The 23556-nt window shown below is 49.0% G+C and overlaps 1 protein-coding gene, 1 long non-coding RNA gene and 1 other non-coding gene across 9 annotated transcripts in view; 2 read left to right on the forward strand and 1 right to left on the reverse strand.

Moving 5' to 3' along the window:
- Positions 1 to 23556, reverse strand: part of aop (anterior open) — a 184417-nt gene that overhangs the window by 143746 nt on the left and 17115 nt on the right. For 4 of the 7 annotated variants that reach the window (XM_065441426.2, XM_065441427.2, XM_065441425.2 and 1 more), the window contains exon 2: positions 5519 to 5961. The exons of the other annotated variants lie outside the window; for them this stretch is intronic. In XM_065441426.2, coding sequence (XP_065297498.1) covers positions 5519 to 5759 — 241 coding nt within the window. In that variant the 5' untranslated portion in view covers positions 5760 to 5961. The remainder of the gene's footprint in view (positions 1 to 5518; positions 5962 to 23556) is intronic. 7 annotated transcript variants of the gene reach the window in all.
- On the forward strand, positions 1841 to 2828 carry LOC139057909 (uncharacterized). The gene is made up of 2 exons (XR_011513087.1): positions 1841 to 2382; positions 2447 to 2828. It is a non-coding gene; the product is annotated as an uncharacterized lncRNA (long non-coding RNA).
- On the forward strand, positions 19804 to 19876 carry TRNAS-CGA (transfer RNA serine (anticodon CGA)). Its single transcript has one exon. It is a non-coding gene; the product is annotated as a tRNA-Ser (tRNA).

Here is a 23556-nt window from a genome sequence, read left to right on the forward strand (position 1 = left end):
TACGCATTCATGCAATAAAGGATGACGCGAATTTCGGTTTCGAATCTGTTTTTTGGATGCGTAGTAGTTTCGTTTGACATGCGATCGCGCGTCGACATCGGACGCTATGACACACTCGTGCCTTATGTGCCACCGAAGCCCCGAAGTGGTCTGGCATATACCTTCACATGTAAGTAAACGAATTTATCTCCTTGTTGAGAATATCACGCGAGTAGGCAGCTCTTGTGGTACATCACAATCGTTCGAGAAGCGTCACAGTAGAGCATTTTTCTGCATGCGGAGCGGTGTTTTTATTTGCAGGTTTCCCTTCAGCAGGAAATTGCTGGACAGGCGGACCAGCGCACCGGAATTGTACTGGCGAAGCCACAAGCAACTCAAAGAATCTGTTTAATTGTTGCACTTTGAACAATCATGCTTCTACAAAGGCCACAGCAGAAAAACAGCCTGATGACCGAGTATTTCTGTGCCACGAAGTAATCAAGAGGCGAGTGCCTAATGCGGACGAAATAGAGTGCATCGAGACTTAGAACGACAGAAAGCTGAGCTAGTTCGTAAGGATTCATTATGCAAAACAGAGGTGAGGCGTGCAGACAGGACACAAGAGTAGAGAAGTGGGCGGCGCGCGTGTTGTTTGCTTGTAAATACTCTACTCTTGTTTCCTGTCTGCACGCCTCACCTCCGTTTTGCATAACGAGTGCATCAAGCCACATATTAATAGCTTAGGCGTTTTATTAACTGTGCAATATTTTCAACACTTCCTTGCATGCCATTTCATGTGGCATATCTTTTCTGGTCACAAATTTGTGCAGCGAATCTATTTGCATGATCGACTTCGGGCCTGTGGGACCGTTCACTTGCACTTGATGCTGAGTCTTTTACATGTACCCATAAACTGCAGATATGCACATCAGATCCCTGCGAGCACTTTCAAAATTCAATTATTTTCGACAACAGGCACATATGCAATACTGACATAATCCGGAATACCACTAAGCAGCTGGGACACATTTTTGTTGACCATACTCGCAGGTAAAATGTGGACATGTGGACAGCTCCAGCTCATTTTCCTTAAGTCAGTGTGTACAAGGGTTATGCAAAAATAATTTTTTTCTCGCGCACCGATTATTTTGCTTTATAAGCAAGAGAACCCACCACGTTAGTGTAACGTATCTTGTGCATCACACTAATATGTGCTTTCATTTACCAAGTGAGATGAGTTACTTTTATGGCTCATTCAGTCATATCACACTGCAAGCTGCATTCATCAATCTTCAATGGGATTTTGCAAATGTTTAATGAAACATGTTTCCCTTTTATGCAGATATGCAATGGCAAGCCCTTCCGTGTGTTCCAAAGGTAAAATTTAAGCTCTAAATTAAAGAATACATTTCTAGTCAGAAACAAGCAAAAATAGTGAATGCAGAGTATCAGAAGCCCAAGGTACAGAAATTATGAGAAGTGTCGAATTATTTTAAGGAAAGAGTCGTATTTAAAAATGCAAGACCCTTTAGTGGAGGTCAAGCAAGTCAATATAGGTAGAATACTCTGCAAAATTATGCGAGTGAGGGGATGTCAAACAATGGGTCAGGAAATGCATTGTTTTTCTGCAAAACAAAAGCTGATTGCCATTACATAAGTCACTTTAGCATCATGATAAATTCAGAAATAAACCAAAAAACAAGACACGCAAAAATAAACAAAACATTTAATGATATTTCAGCAGAACTTTTTGTTGGGCTAGTTGGTGCATATTACTGAAGTACTATAGCGCCAAACAGACGACACAAAAAGAAGAGACACGGACATAAGCGCTCGTCCGTGTCTCTTCTTGTGTCGTCTGTTTGGCGCTATAGTACTTCAGCCATTTAATGATGCTCTCTCCACACTGGGATAAATAAAAACAAACACATCACATCTAATGTGGACATATCAGATGCCTTGTGAAACATAAAGGAACAATTCAGTTTCGAGCTATGGCACTTGCCGCATAGATGTGGGGGGGGGCCTTGCACCAATAGTGATAGTTACCACTGCATTTAGAAATTGAAAGCATTCGTGCAGACAAGGATGATTCTTTATATTTTTGGCTACCACTTCAAATGCCTCCACCAAGTGTTACAATGCTGCACGCAGCCATACTAAGGATCTCGCAACAACACCTGCAGGTAAAAAGCAGAAGCAGTCAAAGTGCTGGTGTGTTCTGGACACTATGTTTGAAAACTTTTAGGCAAGAAGAGTGCAAGAAGCAGACATAACTGCATTTATTTCCATAATTCCCCATTTAAATGGCCTTTTCTTTTTGCTTAGACAATGCCTACGCCTAGCCACAGCAGCTCCCTCATACAGACTCCGCAAACCAAGAGGCCGTGGAGGCAAATGCAGGTAAGAGGCAATAAGCAATAGCACTGGTATCGACATTCATCTAATTTCTTTTTATTTCGTTTAGGCAGCCAGCACGCCTCGAACAGCCACCTTGACTGCGGGTGTGTCACCCTAGTCGCCAAGGAAACATTTGAGGGAAAGTGACAGGCAATGTGAACAGCCACTCCTCCATGTAAACAATACTCTTTCTCTCGGATGACTCCTACGCCTCACCACGCCAGCACACTTGTGCACAAAGATGCCGCAGAGGCACGTGCAGGTCAGAGGCAAGAAGCAGTGGCACTGGTGTCGACATTTACCCAATTTCTTTTTCTTACACTGAGGCAGCCAGCACACCTCGAACAGCCACCTCGACTGCGGGTGTGTTAGTTGATCCCTGTTGTACATATGCTCATAATAAACTTCAGTAAACTTGAACTTCATAATAAACTTGAAGGCAAATGGTACATTGATGCATTGTATTTTTGAACATTTGTTGTACACATACAATGTATGTTATACTTTGCAGTGCTACAGAGCGTATTTTGAAGCTTCCCCCTATATTTTGCACCTTTAATTACGTATGTGTTGTGTGGCCCTCAATGCAGTTCATGTTGTAGCAGCTGCTTTGTCTGTGTATCGCACATTGGCTTAAGCTCGTGATATCCACATACTTCTCTCACATATACAAAATAAAGTTCTATGTAGTCCTCAGTGTTACAACAAAAAATGAAAGTAAACAATCCGATCGTGGAATTATGTTTATTACAGTGATTCCTACGACAGTTACTGACAAGTTGACAACTTGAACTGGTCAATCGGTTCATAGCCTCCTCTATTTTTCAAAAATAAAGGAGGCTATGATCCGTCATGGCAAGGAATTGTATGTATACATAAAAAAAAGGGGGGTATGTGTGTGTTTGTAGTGGGGGTATAGGATTAGGGCGGTACGAAAAAATGTACCAACACCGTCCTCTAGACCCATTCCGTTGAGGTACCGTAACAAAACGTATTATGCATAAAGTTCATACAACCAACTCTGATATTACTACAGACGCCAGGCGACGCGAGCTACATTTGTCATGATGCATTCGCGACTGCACCGGATGCCCTCCACATTATTCTCGTTAATCGTGCTCACTGCGCCGAGGCAAAAGAAAGACCATGGGCGCAGGTGCCTTTAAAGTATCTCGACCTTGCGAGGCACGGCTGCGCGTGCCAGGGGAGCTGTCCGTGCGAACACTCCCTGGCACACACCTGCCTCGGCGGCCCCAACCTACGTACCGTTCTGCTTCGAGCTTTGATCCCCCCACTGTCCCTCGGGTGCCCTGGAGTTCCTGCGCCGCCTGCTCTACTACCATCTCAGGTGCTCTCCTGAGACTTCCGTTTGTCGGTTACATGTGCCTTACAGCTGGATCATTACTTATAATAATAAAAAACCCGATCTATCGTCACGACGATAGATCGCGAAAGCGGCTTTTGCAACATACCGCGCCCGTGCGAAGATAATTACGGAACGCCAACGAGGAATCTGACCACAGCTTCGAGCTCGTAACGTCGTCGAGTGACACTCCTGCAACAGGCGTGACCGCTGAAAACCGCATACCGCCACAAGCTTGAACAGGATCATCCCTCGGTTGCATAACTGCCAGCTCTACGGCCAACATAGACCACACCCACACCATCCCGCAACATAGAATAAAGAACCGACTTATGAAGCCCAAACACACGGCTGCACGTACACATCACAACACTTCAAGCGAGACGCCATGCTGCTACGCTGCTACTGTTGCCGGATTAAAACTGACTACTGTCACCAAGTCTAGCAAGCGTCTCAGGAGCTGGCAACCTCGGCGCGTAGCAACATGGCGGCGCTCTTGAGGTTCCCGATTTTAATGCATGGGCCCTATGGGTAGCTTGTCCTCTAGAGTCAGTATAGTAACTCTATGGCGTCGGGGTGACGCGAATCACGGAAGAACCATTCGCGCGCGCGATGATGCTCGCGTCGATTCCATTACGGAACGTCGAGCAAAAAAAAAAAAAAAGTTGCTTAGGCAAAGTCTAGCCCTGGTGTCTATACGGAAGCTTACTAATTTTAAATTATGGATCACAGAACGATGGATGCGATGACTGTTCCGAATCGATCTGCTGCGGGGGCACAGTTGCGCGGTTGTGGGGCAGGTAGCCCCTGCTTAATAATTTTCGGTGGTTCAGTTAAAATGGCTCGCGTTTAAGCAGCGTGTAAACGATTTTGTTTCGATTTACTGCTTGCCCAGTCTCACCATGTCTGCGTCCTTTTAAAGCAATGTGCAGTACCGTAGGTTCATATTTTACTATTTCATCGAATGTTACGTGTGCCTGGTAGCAAGCTGTTCTTTCGTTTCATTGGTGCTACGGACAATTGAAAGTAACTACAACTTACAAGCTCTCGAGTCGTACGCACGCGTAAATTTGAACGGTGTTACTTGAAGGTGTCATTGTATGCAAGCCTGATTTCATTTTCGTTACCATAAAGACTCCGCGCGGAAGTCAGATTTTATGTTGTTTGAGAAATTGTAGAGTACTCCACGTTTAATTCGATATTTGGTGGTCGTTTATCCCCCCCCCCCCCCCACCAATGTTCGCATTCAACCCCATTCAGAAATTTTCGTATTCGAACACCCCTACTAAGAACCCAAACCAAAGAGCCAGAGAGACGGCGCACGGACAACCTAACTAAATGTGTCCAACCAATCCCCAAACTAATGAGACACACATCCTGTTAAAGCCTCGTTTCGTGGACAATCGCGCGTGAAAGCCGTTACAATGCTGCGTTTTACTCGGTGTATACTCTTCACTCGCAATATCCTCTTGGTTGGGAAGGGACAACGTGACGCGTCTTCAATTTATCCGCGCTAACCGTCACCGATCTCAGCGCAATGCTCCACGGACTCGTATCGACAAGCCTGAGCCAGTGGTGCCGTCAGTTTTCCCATCGTATACCTTTTTGTTTCTTCTCAGGCATCAAAGGGACTACGAAGCCGCCTTCATCGGACGCCTTTTACCGCACTACGGTGCCGAACATACACGCCAAACAAATTACGAGAGACGTGCGCTGCAGTTCATACTCTCAACGCGCGCGACGCCCCCTATACACAGTTGAATACACAGCGCTCACCGTACATGCCGAAGCCCACGGGTCGAATCCCGAAGAATCCGCAACGTCGTTGGGTCGCGCCGGAACGGGCCCCAGCGCGGCACAAGCAGCAATCGTAGCTCGAGGTGCCGCAGCCGGCAGAAGCAGGAGCAGCAGCCAGTGGCGGGCCGGGCTCCCCGATGTTGGCCCTGAGGCTCGAGGGGGGAGTGGAGCCGCGTTGCTGCGACGTCCGCCTCTCCCGGCAATCGCACATTCCGGGCATGGACGGCGACAGCTGCTTCGGGCGCGACACCAGCACCGCTTCCGCGCGACGACCAAGCGCCGCGGCTCTAACTCCGCGTCTTCTGCTTCAAACGAGGTCGCAGCTCCGTACAAGACGCAAGGATGGGCCGGGTGGAATTCGAGGTAAGCCAACGAGTGGCCCCTACCACGGATCCAGCGTCGAAGTCCCGAAAGAGGCGATCCTGTTCGGGAGGAAGGCACCTTGTTGTCCAACCTCTAGCAATGAACACGTACAACGAAGTACACGATGACACTCGGGTACACCCCTGTAAGAATCAAAGGGGAGTCGTTGCAACCGAGACAGACGACGGCCCGTCCGGAAAGGAGGTCGCTCATTGTTTCCAAGCGAGCAGAGTGTCGAGAAAAGCCGCCAGAGAACCAATCTCGGGGTTCTCCTCAAGATGTCGCGCTTTCCTACAGTCCAGACGACACCCGTCCAGGAGTTGATAAAAGAACGGTATAGCGGTGACGCAGCCGGCGGAACAGACGGAGAGGGACGTCGGCGAAGTGTGCGGGGAGACCGCCGCCTTCGCCGCAGCAGCCACGTGCTTTTCAACTTCACCGAACACACGGAGCGCGCGAGTTCCCAACTCCTTCGCCGCGCCGTGGATCGACGCACCTTGCGGTGTAGGGATGTCTTGCTGCTGCTGCTGCTGCTGCTACAGCCGCTGCTAGCTAGCTGCGCCTTGCGCGGCGAGACTACGACGACAAAGATGCGTAACTTCCGGTCGCCGGCCGCGGCCGGCTGGCGGAGTCCCCGCGCACAGCGACGTTGTTACAAGAAGAATAGCTGGAGGAGGAGGCCCGGCAAACACGCGCCAGTTTCGCAGCCGACGCACGCGTGATCCCAAGGTTCGAATCCCCTCGAACCTATACCCGTGTATGTGCTACTATATACCGGGGATTTCCGCGAACACATTCGAAGTCTTTAGAAATTTCCTGTGGCAGATAGATAGCACGATTCTAGTCCATCACAGGTCTACGCGAAGACGCGGACATCACTTGCACAAAAGATTGAAATGAACTGAATTGAAAAATTGAATTGAACCAATTAACAAACATTCACTAATTATAAATCGTATCCGAGGAGTTCGCAAGGTGGATCCACTTGGAAGGAATTCTTTGGATGACACCAGTTTCAAGGCATCAATTCATCAATTCCCGCACTTTGCGGAGAGATGCATTGGCGTTCTAGTTAGCTTTGTGCTTCCATGCATGGGACAACGTTTTGTAAAGAGAGTATGTGGAACGACAGTGCATCCTTACGGCAAGTTTGACGGCTCGTATCTAGTAAATCCACACGATTATTTTCAGTCTCATCCGCTATAATTTGTAAATCGCATTGTGTGCCGTACAGAAATTAAGGAACTTAGAGAAATTGTGTTAATTAGTGGATTGTGCAATTCAATTTGTTGTGCAAGTAAGGTCAGCCTCTTTGCGTAAGCTAGCTCACGGACTAGTATTGTGGTAGCTGCCACACGCAATCTAATCTTTTTGTCAGTGAATGTTCGCCGATATATATATATATATATATATATATATATATATATATATATATATATATATATATATATATATATATCATACGAAGGCCGGCATGCGGCGCGCTACTTGTCGGCGTATACTAGAAATATTATGGTGCCCTTGAATCTCTATGCGCGTGGATCTACGGCTTCAGCACTTTTCATCCGTCACGTGACTGGTGTATATCGAAAATCCACCTCCAACAGGATCCGTGTCCGTTTCTCGGAAGCACAACATCTCTTCCGTGTGCATCTTATCGCGCTCGTTTTGTCGTCATAACTTCGCGGTTCACGAACGGCTTTCCACACCGAAAGTGTACGCGTTGCGTGTTACGTACCAGCGAACCAATTATAAAGAAAAGGTGTCGAGAATAAAAGAGACTCTTGAGGCTTTTTTTATGTAGTCTCCTAGAGAAATGGATTAAGCTCTGTAGGTGCGTGACGTGATGCGACCATGTGGACAACGTAGAAACCATTCCCGTTGAAAAATAAAGAAGGGGGAAGGGGGACGTTCAATTGGCAGTTCACAACATGGCTCTTGAGTCAAAGAACACGCAGCATCGTTCTGCCCAAAGTACGTTCTTCGCAGAATTGAACTTGTTGAGCGCGACAGCAACACTACAAGAAACGACGGACTACAATTCAGAAGCGCTAGTTCTTTTCTCGTCGCTCTGTTGTTGCCTTTTTTCACATTGGTGTTGTGTCTCCCGCGCTCAACATATGCAGATTCTGATGGCCACCACCAACAAGCCCAACGATACGTCGGTTTCTTTTTCTCGGACACGCCTGCTGTGCAAACCCTCCCCCCCCCCCCCACACACGCACATCACGCACACACCTGCCACCCCTCCCCCGTCATTTGCAGAAGTGACGCATAAACCGGAGCTGGCGCTTGTCCGCAAACGAGGGCGTCAAAACGGTTACTTCTTTTGCCGCCGAAAGGATTGCACCGCGACCGCGCGAGCGGCGCATCCTCCCGCCGCGCTGAGAAAGAAGGTCGCGCCTGCGGCTCAGCGGGGGAGCGAAGGAAGAGGAGGAGGAAGAGGAGGAAAGCGAAAGGAGAGGGGATGTTCGGCACTTCCGGCGAGCGCACAGGTGTCGTGCGCACGCACGCACGCACGCCCCGCTGTGCGCACTGAGCGCCGCCCAGGCACCCCTCCCCCTCCCCCCTACATCTCCCTCCCTCTCTCGCCACCAAACGCACCGCGCTCGGGAGGCGACGAGCATCCTCCATTGCCACGTGCTTTCTTTTGTGCGGCCACGCACAACGAGCGGCGATCGGCACGCACACGTAGGGCACCGGGTTAATGTAACGATTCCAGTACAGTTCCATTTCTCTTCGCGTCAGTGGTCGGAGTCGCGCGACGCCTGCATTATCGCGGGGATCTACTGGCAATTAAGCAGCGCACCATACAACAGGAAAGGAATCGAAGGAAAGAAATGCTTACATCACACCGGCCCCGGTGCGGTGTAAATAGGTTGCGCGGCGCATGTCCGAGTACCAATTGGAAGGGTCACCCCATCTGTTATTTACAATATTACTTAGGTAGGGGGCTATGTAATAAGCTATGGCCAAAAGCTGTGTGTGTGTGTGTGTGTGTGTGTGTGTGTGTGTGTGTGTGTGTGTGTGTGTGTGTGTGTGTGTGTGTGTGTGTGTGTGTGTGTGTGCGTGTGCGTGCGTGTGTGTGCGCGCGCGCGCGTGTAGTGGGCGTGTCTTACGAGACTTTCCATCGTCCACCAAGTACACGCGCCGTATTTTGAGTAATCACATGAAGGAATACTGCTCCAACTTTTGCACGTATACATAATGTGCCGCAGTTGCGTGCCGTACAACGTCCAGAGCGAGGGGGGAGGGCCGGGGGGGGGGGGGGCGTCTTTTCGTAAGCGACGGGCACATGCTGCCTTATTCGACAAATGCCCACTAAACGTCATAGCCGCCGAACTAATCCACACAGAATGACGTTGATCCTGCTATGAGAGCACTGCGTCAGAAGCTGCTCTCGGGAATTCTCGCGCGAACGAATTCGAGGCTGTTCTGGGGTCTTCCAAACTGCGAAGTCACCATAGAGGAAGGTATTCAACTGCGAGGAGGCATTACGTCACGCAGCCGCAAGGTAACTCTCCGCGAAGCCATCCGTCCCTTTCGCTTTTCTCTCCATCAGAGTCAGTAGGCCCAGCACGTGACCCTGTCGTCGATCGGCGGACTGCATGGACCCAGTGTGCCCGGTTCCCGGTAGCTTTCAATCCTTGCACGCTTGTTCGCCTACCTTACCAAACACACTGTGCAAGGTTTTTCCCGATGCACAGTCGGGCAACTTCAGTCGTTTCTATGGCAACGTACACATTCATTGCCTTCGTTGCACCCTGCGACTGCGGCAGCCGCTGTCGCCCGCACGTTGTCTTTTCGGAAGAGCGCGCGCTGATATGCCGGCGGTGGGAGGCACTAAAGGTCACCGAGACATGCACCGAAATAACTTCAAGCCACTTCGGTCAGTTTTTGTTCCACATCCGTCATTAGCCTTTCGTGATAGGTCAAAATGACTCGGGCCAAGCCCATATGGGCGGGCTCTGCACCCACTTGGCGAGAACTCCGAGCCATCTTTACCTATCACGAATGGCTAATGGCGGGTGTGGAATAAAAAAATGACTTATTCCGGCCAAGATCACGTGTTCAGTCGACTGCCACGGTTTTAAAGGAGGGAGGGAGAGAGAGAGAGAAACGCAAAGGAAAGACACAGGGGTTAAGCAGAGTATGTCTCCAGTTGGCTACTCTGTAATGGGGCAATGGAAAAAGGGGGTATACGAAAGGTGAGAGGGAGAAAAAAAAGAAGAAGCAAAGAATACAGAACTGTATGTGTGGGCGCTGCCACACTCTCTGTGAAGGCGCCAGACAGTAATACACAATGTCAATTACCCACTGAGATGTACAACGCCACACAGTCAGCACTCTCAATTCGTCACACAATTCGGTACATATATATCTCTTAAGTAACGCATAAGAGCTATTATAACCGCTCGTCCGTATATATCCCAGTGTCCAAAAATTTCGCTTTCTGCGAGAGGCGCTTGTCCAACTATAGTCTAGTGTGGAGGAGAGCGCTGCTCATTGCGGGCTGAATCATGGGTACTCGCAAAAGAAGGAGCGCAATCATCATCATCAACGCAAAGGTCGCAAACTGAGCTGCCGGCCATTCCGACGACAAAGGAGTGCGCAATAGAAAACGCTAACCTAAGCCATAGACGGGCTTGGAAGGGTGCAGTCAGGCTGTGCGAGGGCGGACGGAATACGCAGCTGTAAAAAATCAGGGTCCATGCAGAGTACACGGAGGCATGCACTTGTAAATTCAGATTAATTCCGCTGATCCAGTGTAAGCTTGGTCCTATAAGTGCGTTGCGCGAAGATTTCTCCTCGCCCTTGGCTTCCTCTATGCAAAAGACGTTGCCTGTGCTCGCACCAACGAGCAAATCGAAAGCTCCATTTTTTCCTACTTCAGAAATTTCAGCGAGGAAGCAAACTCTAGCCAACAGTTATGCCGCTGACAGCGATATAGCTTGCGTGTACAACCAAAAGACCCACTCCTGGCAATGTTCCCCGTCCATTTCCCCCGTTTGTTCCAACAGCGTATAACAAACATTTACTCGCTCCTCCTCACGGAAACAGACTTGAAGTGTGTACGTAGCGTCTTTGTAGTACATACGCAGGTCCTGCGAAGTGGATTAGATAGACGGTAGGAGCAGAAAGGCCCAGGATATAGGGTGCTTCGATGCGCTCCGTCATCACTCTATACCACAAGTGCCTGTATCGCCACCTGGCGGGTACCGTGTGCACACATCGTAAGTCGCTCGCTTTGGCTAAGTACGCGCGTCGCAGACGACCCTCAATCGTGCGGCCTAAGGACACTCGGTTAAAAAGTCGCTTTCGACGGCTAAGGCAAAACTAAAGCCTAAACTACTCATCCCACCATCCATTCTCCAGTAGGCACTACTACAGCGATAGAAAAGTGGACCTACTGAACGCGCTACAACAGGACGTCTACGGTGACGATCGACTCCGGACACATCCATTTGCAAGTTAGTGAAGATCGAGATACACAAGAAGGAAAAGAATATGGAGGTTAACAATGGTAAGACATACAGTCAAGTTTGTCTAATGCCTTCATCAGCAACGCAATCACATACAGGGGAGATAGATAGATAGATAGATAGATAGATAGATAGATAGATAGATAGATAGATAGATAGATAGATAGATAGATAGATAGATAGATAGATAGATAGATAGATAGATAGATAGATAGATAGATAGATAGATAGATAGATAGATAGATAGATAGATAGATAGATAGATAGATAGATAGATAGATAGATAGATAGATAGATAGATAGATAGATAGATAGATAGATAGATAGATAGATAGATAGATAGATAGATAGATAGATAGATAGATAGATAGATAGATAGATAGATAGATAGATAGATAGATAGATAGATAGATAGGGGGAAACGACGGAGAACTGCGATGACGGAGAAAGAGCGATTCAGATAACATCGCTTCGATGCGAACACGTTTAGATTTTCTCCGAAGGGGCTATACGTGGATTACAACAACACGAACATTCCCGCAGGTCACTCAGGCGCACAGGCGGATACTTTCGCCTGGACGAAGAAGCCGCAAAGTTTACGCAGGTGCACAGAACGTCCACCACGCTTGACTGTTACAGCGTTATTTCAATTTCCCGACCGTACGTACTCGGAAACATCTGCGCCGGAGTTGACTCTGCTCTTGTATAGCGTACACGCGTTGTGCACAACATCAAAAACGATACATCATCGACAAAAAGCCGGATAATGAAAAAAAGGAAAGAACAGAATACAGTTCCTACAAGAGGAGAGCTCTCTGAATCGGCCCACAGATTCGGTTATTGAAGCGACCGTGAGATACACCGTGTAACTTTACCTATTCTATGCGCCACGGTGAACGAGGGCGAAGCCTATATTGCTGGTTACGGCGGAGGACACAGGTATGCTTCCAGCTCATCCGCGCAGCTAGGACGAAAGGGGACGCAATATATTTCCCCCTATTTTTCTTCGTACTGCTGCTTTAAAAAAAATTGTGTGTGCGTTGGGGGAGGGGGGGGGATGTATATGGAGTCAGCTCGCACGACGGAGTCGCAGGCGACGCGACTGCACGAACCCCGCACCTGCCCCGCGGTTACCGACATCCCATTTCCTGCTTTCCGTCAGTGCGGTTCCGGTGGATGCAGCCATTGCGCGCCGCGCGCGCGCGTACGTGTGTGGGCCCCACATAACCCGTCCGTTACCCTCACCCCCCCCCCCCCCGCCGCCATTGCTCCCCTCACCGCCTTCATCGTTCGCTGCTCTTGTCTTCGTAGCACACATCCGCCCACACCGACGGTGGCGACCCGGTCCAAAGCTGCTCACGCCGGCGACAGCAACGCGCGCAAAGAAAAAGAAAGAGAGAGAGAGAGAGACAGAGAGAGAGCAGAAAAAGAAAGATGTGCACGAGAGTAGAGAACAGTTATTGTAAGCGAGAAATGTATATTCTTCGCACACGTGTCTTGCACTCGTAGTACATGCTGTATGAAATGAAAGATACGGTAATGGGGACCACTGAAACACTACCGCCCGCCGAAGTAAGCGCATACTTAACTCTGGGGTATCACGTGTTTAAAAACTACGATCCGATCATGGGGTACGCCGTAGTGGGGGTACTCCGGATTAGTTTTGACCACAAGGGGATCTTTAACGTGCCCCCTCAACAAATTTCAGTCGCTGGAAGTGACATTAGATCTGCCGTGTGACAGGGGTATTACCTATACGCGTGTAACGGAGCCCGTCATATCAATCCCTTCCTTGCTTTTTTTGTCTTTTTTCAGGCGAAAGCCTTCTATGCCCCACGAAGCGGGAAGCCCGGCGAGCGTCCGGCGTTCACATCGGATGGCAAGAAGACCCACGTGACGAAGCGATGACGTCACGTTCTCGACGCTAGCCCTGCTGTGGGTCGCACTGCGAAACCCCACGGTTGACAGCCACGGCGTCGCACGGACGTCGTGTCTCCCACCCGAAATTGTATTAAGGCGAATTAAAAGTGGATTAAGGTTGGTACTAATTAGAGCAAAACGGGGTAACGTGGAGCTTTATTTTGAGGCATGAATTTAGGCAAGCCCTAATGATTTCGCATTCAAAATCATATAAAGATACTGAAGTGACTGTCAGTTTCTTTTTGTTTTGTTTTGTTTTCACGGGTACCCTAAACGTCTTTTGCTAGCTTCGACTCCTGACCGCTTAATGCTTCCGTCCTCTTCGCCACGATCTGATTAGGAGGCGCGCCGTATAATGAGGGGCTACGGATTAATTTTGACCCCATGAGGCTGTTTAACGTGCATCTAAATTGACGTACACGAAATATTGCTTTTATTTTATTTACTTATTTGATACCTGCTTCGCCTTTGCAGGCATTATCAGCCAGGGGGATACATAAAATAAGCATCATGTTTGAGACCAATAAAGAAACTAATTACACAAAGCGTGGTGAAAATCATCATTCGACACAATGGATACAATCATAGGCGGAAGATCATTCCACTATCTTGTACATCTAACAAAAAATGAATAGCGCAAGACGTCACTGTCATATTCCTTTTTTTTTTTCGTAATTCTTATTCTGCCGCCGTCGAAATGCGCCGAGGTCGCGATTCGGTGCCTTGACCCCGCACTTTTACTCCGGACTTACGCAGCGGACGCGCGACCGGCGAAAGAAGGGAAGAGTTTGACGTAGTAGTTTGACGTAGTTCTTGCTTTTTTTTTTATTATTATCCGGCTTTTTGTCGATGATGTATCGTTTTTGATATTGTGCACAACGCGTGTACGCTATACAAGAGCAGAGTCAACTCCGGCGCGGACCAGGACCAGGATGAATTTTTCTTCAACTTTGAGGCTTTTCTTTCGAGGAACCCGTATGGGTTTCCTTTGTAGCCATAGCTACGAACGGGTGGATGTCTCATTTTCCCTTTATTCGAAAGAAGGGAAACGGAGAACGAGATATGAAAAGAAACGAAAGAAAGAAAGGAAAGAAATTGAACGTTCGTTACGTTCCCCCTTTCTTCTTTCTTTTTTTTTTTTTTTTTTCGCAGCGAACACAATCGGCGACACCGAGCAGGAAGACCCGAGCCTCCCATCCGTTCCTATAAAGGTCGCGCGCCCGCGCAAGCTGTGTCGTTCGTCACTGACGCACAAGACAAGAAGCGCGGAAGGGGGCTGTTAAAAAAAAAAAGAAAAAAAGCGAACAGCAGCAGCGAGGGCTGGGCCCGCGCGTATATCAGCGAGCCGTCCAATGAGCGCGCGGCAAAGGGACGAAGGCGACGACAATCGTTACCAACATCGTCGCCCCTGCACAAATTATATTCCTCCTATAAAAAAAAAAATAATGAGAGGGTCGAAGGAGAGAGAGTAAGTTATACACAGCGCCACCGAGAGCCTTCTTCGAAGGCGCCCCACGATGCCCAGCCGTTTGTTTACTTCGCTCCCGACCCACACACACGCCGTATCACGAAGCAGCCAGGAAGACTCGTCCATATTCGTGTATTCCGCTTGGTGGTGTTGTTCCCGTCACCTTGACCTTCGCGTCATTCGCGGTCCTGCGCGTTATTTCGCTGACCTTCGCGCCTATGTCACCTGGCGCCTGAAGCCCTTGTCTTTCCCTTGTTTACTTTTTTTTTTTTTTCATCTAGCCTCCGACGTCCACGCGCTCGACACCACGGCGACGCAAAGGAAGGACAATGAGATACGGCGAGTGTTCTTGTGCAGCAGGAAATGAAAAAAAAAAAAAAGGCGCTGGGGTTTACGGAGAGGGGACGGCGACGACATGGGTTCGCACGCGTCGAACTTGCAGGCCCATCTGGTGGAGGAGAACGTCGATACGATGGACGGGACTCGAGGTAACTGCGACAAAAGAGACTGGCCAGCCCGCCAACGAACGACATGGAACAGCCGATAACGAGGCCGATACACGGTATAGATGCTGCTCGGGCTCGCGTCTTTCTTTCTTTCTTTCTTTTTACTTTTGCGCCCACGTCACAATTATCGAGAGCTCCTGTATCGACGGGCCTCAGAGCGTGATGTCGCGAAGAGGCGACGCCGGTGCCGGCACGTACGAAAAAAGTAGCGCTGTAGCGCATACGAGCTTTTAGGCGGCGTTGCAATTACAACTGCCTACTTTAAGAACAATGCATTATACTCGGGAGAAAGGCGGAGGGGGGGGGGGGGGGCAGGCAGGTTCTCACACGTTCTTTATTTATTTTTTGCCAAACATCACTCAATACGGTGAACAGCGAGGAAGGAGCGGAACCGAGTTTATGTATTTACTGGTTCCAAGTACGCTTCCCCGCACATCTAGTCTGACGTGCCCGAGATGCGTGAGTCTAGGACTATAAAAAAAAAGAAAAAAAAAGAAATGCTGCAGATTTCAGCGGTTCCTTCCGTTCTCAACTAATGCAACGGCACCACTCTTCCACTGTGAAGAGCACCATCCAATTTCCCTTCGACTGCTTATTCCTCGCATAATTGCACTCACCCAAATGCGACAAAATGGAGATGAAAGAAGCCAGCGGTTTTAGGGTGCTGTCGGTTGCGGCGAAGGCTGTGGCCGTACGAAAACGGCCGCAAATGTTCGCGGCTCCTAGGCCAGAGGCTTTTGCTGGTTGTCTTGCGTCTTGCAGCGAGAAACGAGTCTTCCAACCGCAGTACGCGGAAGAGTTTCGAAAGTGTTCCGTCAGATGCCAAGAGGTTCCAAAAGTCGGCCACGCGGCCATATCGCTCCGACGCATCGCCCGTCGCACTGGACTCAGCGTCGTAGCCACGCGTCAACTGCTCGTGCCGCGGTGTGTTCTACGCATCCACTTTCTCCTCCTCTGTTCTACGCGCGCTGATACTTTCACAGCCAAGTTTCATTCAGTGCGTTAGTTTTTGGTGCAGTTATGAGCTCCTCAATAGCCTCTCCTGTTCTTCAAGTTTGTCGCCGCGAACTGCTTCGTGTCGACAACCAACTATAGCCCGACAGTAACGTTGTCGTCTGGAAGGCGCCAAACGAAGCTTGCAGGACCGGCGCCAGCGCTTTTTTCCGCGCAATTTTTCAATGTCGCATTTCGGAAAGCGTCGCGGAAGGCTCAGCGTGATAACTGCTGAAATAGGTGCTGCTGCAAATTTTAACGCGCGTCGATTGAATTCCGTGCTGCAACTGCACGCTTGTCGAGTACGGCACACTCAGCGTCACTGGTGCGCACTTCTGTTCCAGGTGGTCACTCGAGGCGGGGAAAGGTGGGGGGGGGGGGGGAGATAGAAATCGAGGCGGAGTAGCACGGCAACCAAGGCACTAAAATTAAGCTCCACAGGGCGCTTAATTGTCTGCTGATTTCAGGGCTTTGATAGGTGGACACGGAGAGCCCGTGTGATCCCGGCGAATAATAAAAGAAAGAGGAAAAGAAAGGCGAGGAAGCGGGCAGAACAAAGACCACCGGCCATCCACGTTCCTTACAACGGTCGCGGTTTTGATCGAGAGGAAACGTTTCGAAAGCGCTCCATCCATTATGTTCACTGCGACTGCACGAGGCACGTAATGCCATGCAGGGCGGCTGCGCAGACAAGCAGCAGGCAACTATTACCCGTGTACGAGGCGCATAAAACCCATTGTACGTGCTGGTCAGGCGCATTTAAATCGGAGGCAGTACGCGGCCGCAGTAACATGACAATGTCTATACAAGTGCTCGTAACCACTCGAACGTGCGCGCGGCGTACGTCAGCGGAAGGCAAAAGTGCGAAAGTCTAGTTGGTCAAGGAACCAGCTGACGGTTACACCATGGAATGGTCCACAATGTAACCCTGCCGAACAAAGCTGAAATTTCGCAAGTAGGAAGAAAGAGCTTGCATGCACTAGGTTCGAATGCGGCATTGATAGCCTACATGTATCACGCAAGAAACAATTATTCGAAAACCATCGAAGGTGATTGTCGCAGTAAGCGAATACATAGCTCTCGGAACAGGCCGATTTTATTTCTAAAGGTCCTTGGATCAATATGTCTCATTTGTCGGCTGTCGGAGAGGCCTCTCGTTCCGCCTTTCCGACTTCTGGAACTGGAATCACAAAAGCTGTTTGTTCGCAAGTTCTTTTTCGCCGTTGGCCGGTCGCCTTCGCTAATGATATGCACGGTATCAGGATTGGCTGGAATTTGCTCATAGGAACATACGGTGTAAAGAAGCTTTATGTCGAATACGGGCCCCGTTCCTTGCTTCTGGCACAGCCATCGCAGCAACGCGCTGGGTCGCCCCTTACCGGCCCACGAAGTTCGCCAATCTCTGCCGTGACGTCGGCGCCTCTGCGACCAATCAGCGAGGTCCGGAGACGCCGGCGCCTTTCCTTCTTTTCTGGTGACTTTAGTTCTATGTGCGCTGGCTCCGCCTGCGTGGCAACCTTTCTTTCCTCCGTACTGCCCTACCCCTCATTAAAATTCCATCCACGACGAACAGAAGGGAAAAACTTAAAAAGAAATCTGAACGTGAAGGCAGGTATACGCCTCGAAGTGCGCTTATAATCTCACTTATAATTGAATTCTGGAATTTATATAATGTCCGAAACCATATTGCGGGCTACGAGATGCCGTATAGCAAAGTTCTCCGAATTAATTTCCACCGCGCGAGGGCTTCTTAAACGTGCAATCAATGCACGATACACGAGCGTTATTGCATTCCGCCCCCATCAGAATGACAAAGCTGGAGTCGGGAATCGCGCCCCCGACCTCGTGCCCATGCAACAGAGCACCATAGGCACCGAGCCACCGCGGCAGTTTTTCGTACCCTGAGCAGACATTTCACGAGCGAATTAAATCGGCCAGACTCGCAACAGTCTAACTGACGAAAAAAAAAAGCAAAGTTCAATTCGTCACTACATACCTGGAACGTCAAAGCGGCGCGACTCAAAAGTAAAAGAAACAACGAGCGAGGAAGCAAATGTACACCTTTTACAGCTTGTCTGGTGCTGTGAGATTTCCAGACGACAAACAATCCCTAAAGCTTTCAGATTTGCCAACCGTTGCAGCCCTGTGACCAACCAATTTCAGTGAGCGAGCGAGCGAGTGAAATGCTTCTTGGCATAAAAGGACGGCTCGTAAACCTAATTAGGGTTACGCGGTACGTTAAAGCAGTGCTCGAACAACCTGACGGTACACAGTCCACCTTCCGCGGCGGCGAGGAGGCGCTAGGACCCTCAGTGAAGATTTAAGCACTGCCAATTAGGGCGCGAGCACACGGCACAGCGACACAAAGGGGGTGACGCTCGTGTATGTGTATACGCACGGTCAAAGTCACGGTTTTTTGTTTTTGTTTATTTTTTGTACTGGGCTTGGCACCGTTGCAGCCTGGGAACCTGGTGCTTTCCTTAGTTCCCTACACCCTGCAGGCGCTATCTGTACAATTGTGCACGCCAAGACATATAGGGCACCAAAAGCAAGATCAAAGACGAAAATGACATTTAAAATCTCTCGCACTTATCTTGAAACACTTATGACTGATTCTGTTCTTAGTTACTTGTGTTGTGTTAGTTCGAATAACTTGCGTTAGGTGTTTTAGTGAAGCTAGCTGAAAGTAGACGTCCGACTGCTTGGTCTTGGTATCAGTTGGCCATCACACGTCGTGGGTTCACTTCTTCCATTGTGTTGCGCAATGATTTACATCGAGCGCATAGTTCAAGTGGCTGGACAGGTGCTTTCCAGCCTTTGCAGCCTTCGGAGTGAACACAAATTCCGACTCTGAAGAGAGAAGGCCACTAGCTGTTATGATAGAGCAGTGATGATTATGTCCATTTCTTCTCTCGCGGACCTGCAGGTTCTTCGGGAGCGTGTACAGTGTGAGAGGAAACGGTATCTTTCCGACAGACAGGAACATCCACGTGTTGGCTGCAAGATTCCTACGACCAGATTACCCTGGAAGACGTTTACATCACATTTCTTTCGGGCGCTTATCGTTCTTGAGAAGCACTCGAACACTTTACGGCGAGCGCCGGCTCAAGTCACTTAATAAGGTGCTTTTTTTCTATCATTGTGCAAATGCTACCTGAAACTGTTGAGAGAGAGAGAGAAAGAGAGAGAAGGAAAAGAATTCTGCAGAACTTATCTCACTATGAATACCTACGTTAACGCGAATAGCACTGAAACAATGTAGCAACACACCGTATTGCTGACGCAGAGGCGCGTCATGTATGAGGCGTGTGTGCAGCCGGGCTACAGTCTCGCGCATCCCTTTGGACACGCTGCGTCATCTAGCGGAGTCACCGCGAAGTGCGCGCATGGCGCGTTTGAAATATCTGTACAGATATGACGCGGGTTCCATTGCGCCAGCACCGGAGCAATTTCAAATATATATACAGTACTTATTATATTTTATATGTACTAGTACACATAAATACCCAGGAAAGTGGATGGGGAAACAGCGCCGCGGTAGCTCAATTGGTAGAGCATCGCACGCGAAATGCGAAGGTTGTGGGTTCGGTTCCCACCTGCGGCAAGTTATTTTTTTATCCACTTTAATTTCCAGTAATTTATCGTTTCTTCATTTCATTTATTAAGCACAAGTAATTGCCCCTATGTTGTCCTTGGTGTCAGTGCTTGTTGGCTTCTCATGATATGACTAATAAAAATCGGGCCCCTCGGTTAACCCCCTTTCTTCTCGTTTATATATATATATATATATATATATATATATATATATATATATATATATATATATATATATATATATATATATATATATATATATATATATATTGATTGAAGAGCGGCACTAGCCAGTGACTCAGGTCGGCGTGAAAGAGGTTCACCGAAGAGCTGCACATACTCAGTGACGCAGGTTGGTCCAAATGTTGGTTTCGAACACTTCTCTCAGCACAGGAGCCCAATGCCCCACCCATTAGACTACGAACCACCCAGTAACCCACATGGCTGGGAAAACAGTTAGATAAGGGCATAGATAGACGCCTGAAAGAACGTGAAGTATGTTAAGAATGCCAATCGCATTGAAAAGGCCTCTTTCAGTTTTCAGCTGCAAGGTATACCTTTAGAAGTTCCTGAGCATACAATAGAAAGCCCATAGTTGCGCCGCCAAATATCGGGTGACCATTCCGGAAAATGTATGCCATATAACAGACTCATTCCAACGCCGGCCCGACAGTTATGAGTTTACTATGAAAGAGCATGAAGTGTCTATATATATATATATATATATATATATATATATATATATATATATATATATATATATATATATATATATAGTTTGTTGCAACTTCCGCTGGTGTTTTAAGACCTGTTTGGCCCTGAGAACAATTTACGTTAAATATGTAAAACGATAGACAGACCAGCACGGATCAGGAAAGTGAGTGAGAGAGAGAGAAGGAATTTGGAGGAAGCTAGAGCGGTCGGCCTGAGCTAGCGCTCTCTAGCCTGCTTTTGCACAGGGGCAGGGGAACGAGGACGTAAACGTTGCACGAGGGATGATGATGACGTAGAAGGGGGATGCACAAGTGCGACGGCAAGTTAAGCACTCTTATGGTTATCAACAAAGTCCAAAAGCGTCATAAAAAGGGGAGAACAAGCCGGCGTAGCAGCGGCGTAGATACGCTGTTTGTAACATGCATCCTTTGCGTACAGAGAAATTGGGTCTAGTGTTTCTTTTCCTTTGTGGGAAATGAGCATATAATTGCCTCGTAATTACAAACAGGCCATGTGTAAAATTACTTGTCAGGGCCGAAAGAACTAGCAATGAATGGCACAAAGAACAGCGCTAGCTCTACCAAATGCAACAACAAAGAAATGACAATAACAGAACGGGAGCACATGCGTTTGCTTACATTAGGGGCCTTGAGATGAGACGGGGAGAGAGAGAGAGAGAGAGAGAGAGAAAGAGAGAGGGAGAGAGGAATACAGGAAGGCAGGGATGTTAACCAGTCAATAGTCTGGTTGGCTACCCTACGGTGGGGAATGGGAAAAGGGGAAGAGGGTAATCGTGCAGGGAAATGCGATCCTCAAAACTAACTACATCTTCAGTCTTTCTAAATAAAGCTCTGCTCTATGTCCGACTCAAGAGCCATTGAAGACCTCGCAGCTTCGAGTCACATGCCTTAAGGAATCGCAGCAGGTAACCTCCCGCTCGGCAGGCGATTCGCATTGCACAACACGGCAATAGCCTACACGCAGTTCCGTGCCGTGAACGCCTCGAGTTGCCTCCCTGATGACAGCACATAGACGCACTTGCCTTGAGAGGAACAGCTCGTTATAGCAGGCGAGGTCGTATCTGCTACGTCACGAATGAACTGCATCAGCTGGCGAGTTACAACCGGCAAGGTTTCATTGCGCTTGAAGATTTACGTTCAACAAAGGTACGCTAAGCAGAATATCAACGGCGCAAGTCGGCCAGAAGGGTATGTTTGCCATTCACGTGCGCCAGGTTGTAAGCGATCAGTATACGCTGACGCCCAAAAAGAAAAAAAAAAGAAAGAAACTACAAAGCGAAGGAATTTATCCATGAACAGCGCTGAGCATGGTACGATATCGAATTACAGGAGACCGGCGAGAAATAGCAATTACGACGTGAGATTTGAAATATCATGCGAACACTCATGAGGATAGGAAGCAGTTATGTAACGCAGCGACAACACAGCCAAAGTCTTCTGTGAAAGATATGCCACCTATCGCATCTAGAACTATTACAGCATATATGAATATACTGCCGCAGTGTTTGACGGTGCCATCAGCTGATTGCATAAGACACACAGCATCTCCGGGTAGATTGGCACCGCCCGGATTGTAACAGAGAAACAGCAGGGTGTTTATGTATACCCATGCGCACCAGTGCAATACGACACGCGAACTTTCCCGTCAGAAATGAGGTGCTCAGCCAAATTGACGCAAAATATACCCCCGTGCTAAGGTTTAGTTGCAGCGTAGCTGCTTGTTTGGCACGACCCGAAACCTGCGCATAAGTTATCCCGACCATTCATAGCAGCCGCTTGCTGAAAACGAAGGCATGTTTTCCTAGCAGGCCTTACAGGCCACGATAAAGGTACGTAGGAGTTCAACGTATCCACGAAGAGCTGCACGCTGCCGCCACAGCTGATGTCAACTACTGTCACTCTACTAGTAGATGTCATTCCAAGCAAACACAATTACTGGGTAGCAAGTTCAGCAGCTGACGTCATACACCCTTGCTCGTCGAGGACAGCCTGCTATAAGCGGCGGCGTTCCTAGTATGCCGGATGAGCCGCCTGCTACCCGAAGCACATTGAGCTTTGAGGAGTAACAAAAGAAACGACAACTCCTAGAGAGCAGAGGAACCTCATCTGGGAATCGGCAAAAAGGCTGCTATCATAAAGTTTACGAGGGAGGGGGGAGACGCGCTTCCGACCCGGACGTAAGTCGAGCAGATATATGCCCGCTACATCCAAGGCAAACACGCGAGCTGCCCGCTAGATCGTTGGCACGGACGGCCGTATGATAGCGACCGCCAAGCAGCAGGCGCCGCCGACGTCCAAGCAGGATCAAACACAGACCCTCAACCAGGGTCACCGAGTGGGCAAACGATTAGGTATCACGATCTCACACCACAAGCAACGCGAAGCTGTCACCGGCACCGCCAGTGTCGATCGGACGTGAAACCTTCGTTTCTGTCTAGACTATACGGGCGGCTGAGACAAGGTGGATATAAAAAGCGCCTCGCTGGCGGCTGGCAAAGATTACGTCGATTATCTGACACTTGACGTCCCTACGCCCCACACGTTTAATGGCCGGACGACCAAGACGACTGCAATCGTATCAGCATATGTATTGTTTATTCTGGTTAAGCTTGTCACGGACGAAACGTGTGACCCGAGCCGGAAACTGGCGATTCCACGGCGAGATAGGCCGCGAGCCTTACACTTCCTAGCGAAATCAGCACCGTTTCCGGTCAAGACTAGCATGCGTGGACGAGTCCCCCCGTCGCCGAGAAACGGCCGTGATCGCGCGGGGCGCATCATCACGGTACAATTTTCTCGGGAAACAGGGGGGTGCGCCGCCTCGGCGTCCCATGAGTCACGCCGGCGCGTAGCATCTGTCGAGCACGTCCATAGGCTTCCCAACAACGCTCGAGCGCACGCCACCAAGCCACGTTACGCAACGGCATCGCACTCATACGAGAACGTCAGCAACACA

Source organism: Dermacentor albipictus, chromosome 3 (assembly GCF_038994185.2).
Source record: "Dermacentor albipictus isolate Rhodes 1998 colony chromosome 3, USDA_Dalb.pri_finalv2, whole genome shotgun sequence".
NCBI classification, from domain to species: domain Eukaryota; kingdom Metazoa; phylum Arthropoda; class Arachnida; order Ixodida; family Ixodidae; genus Dermacentor; species Dermacentor albipictus.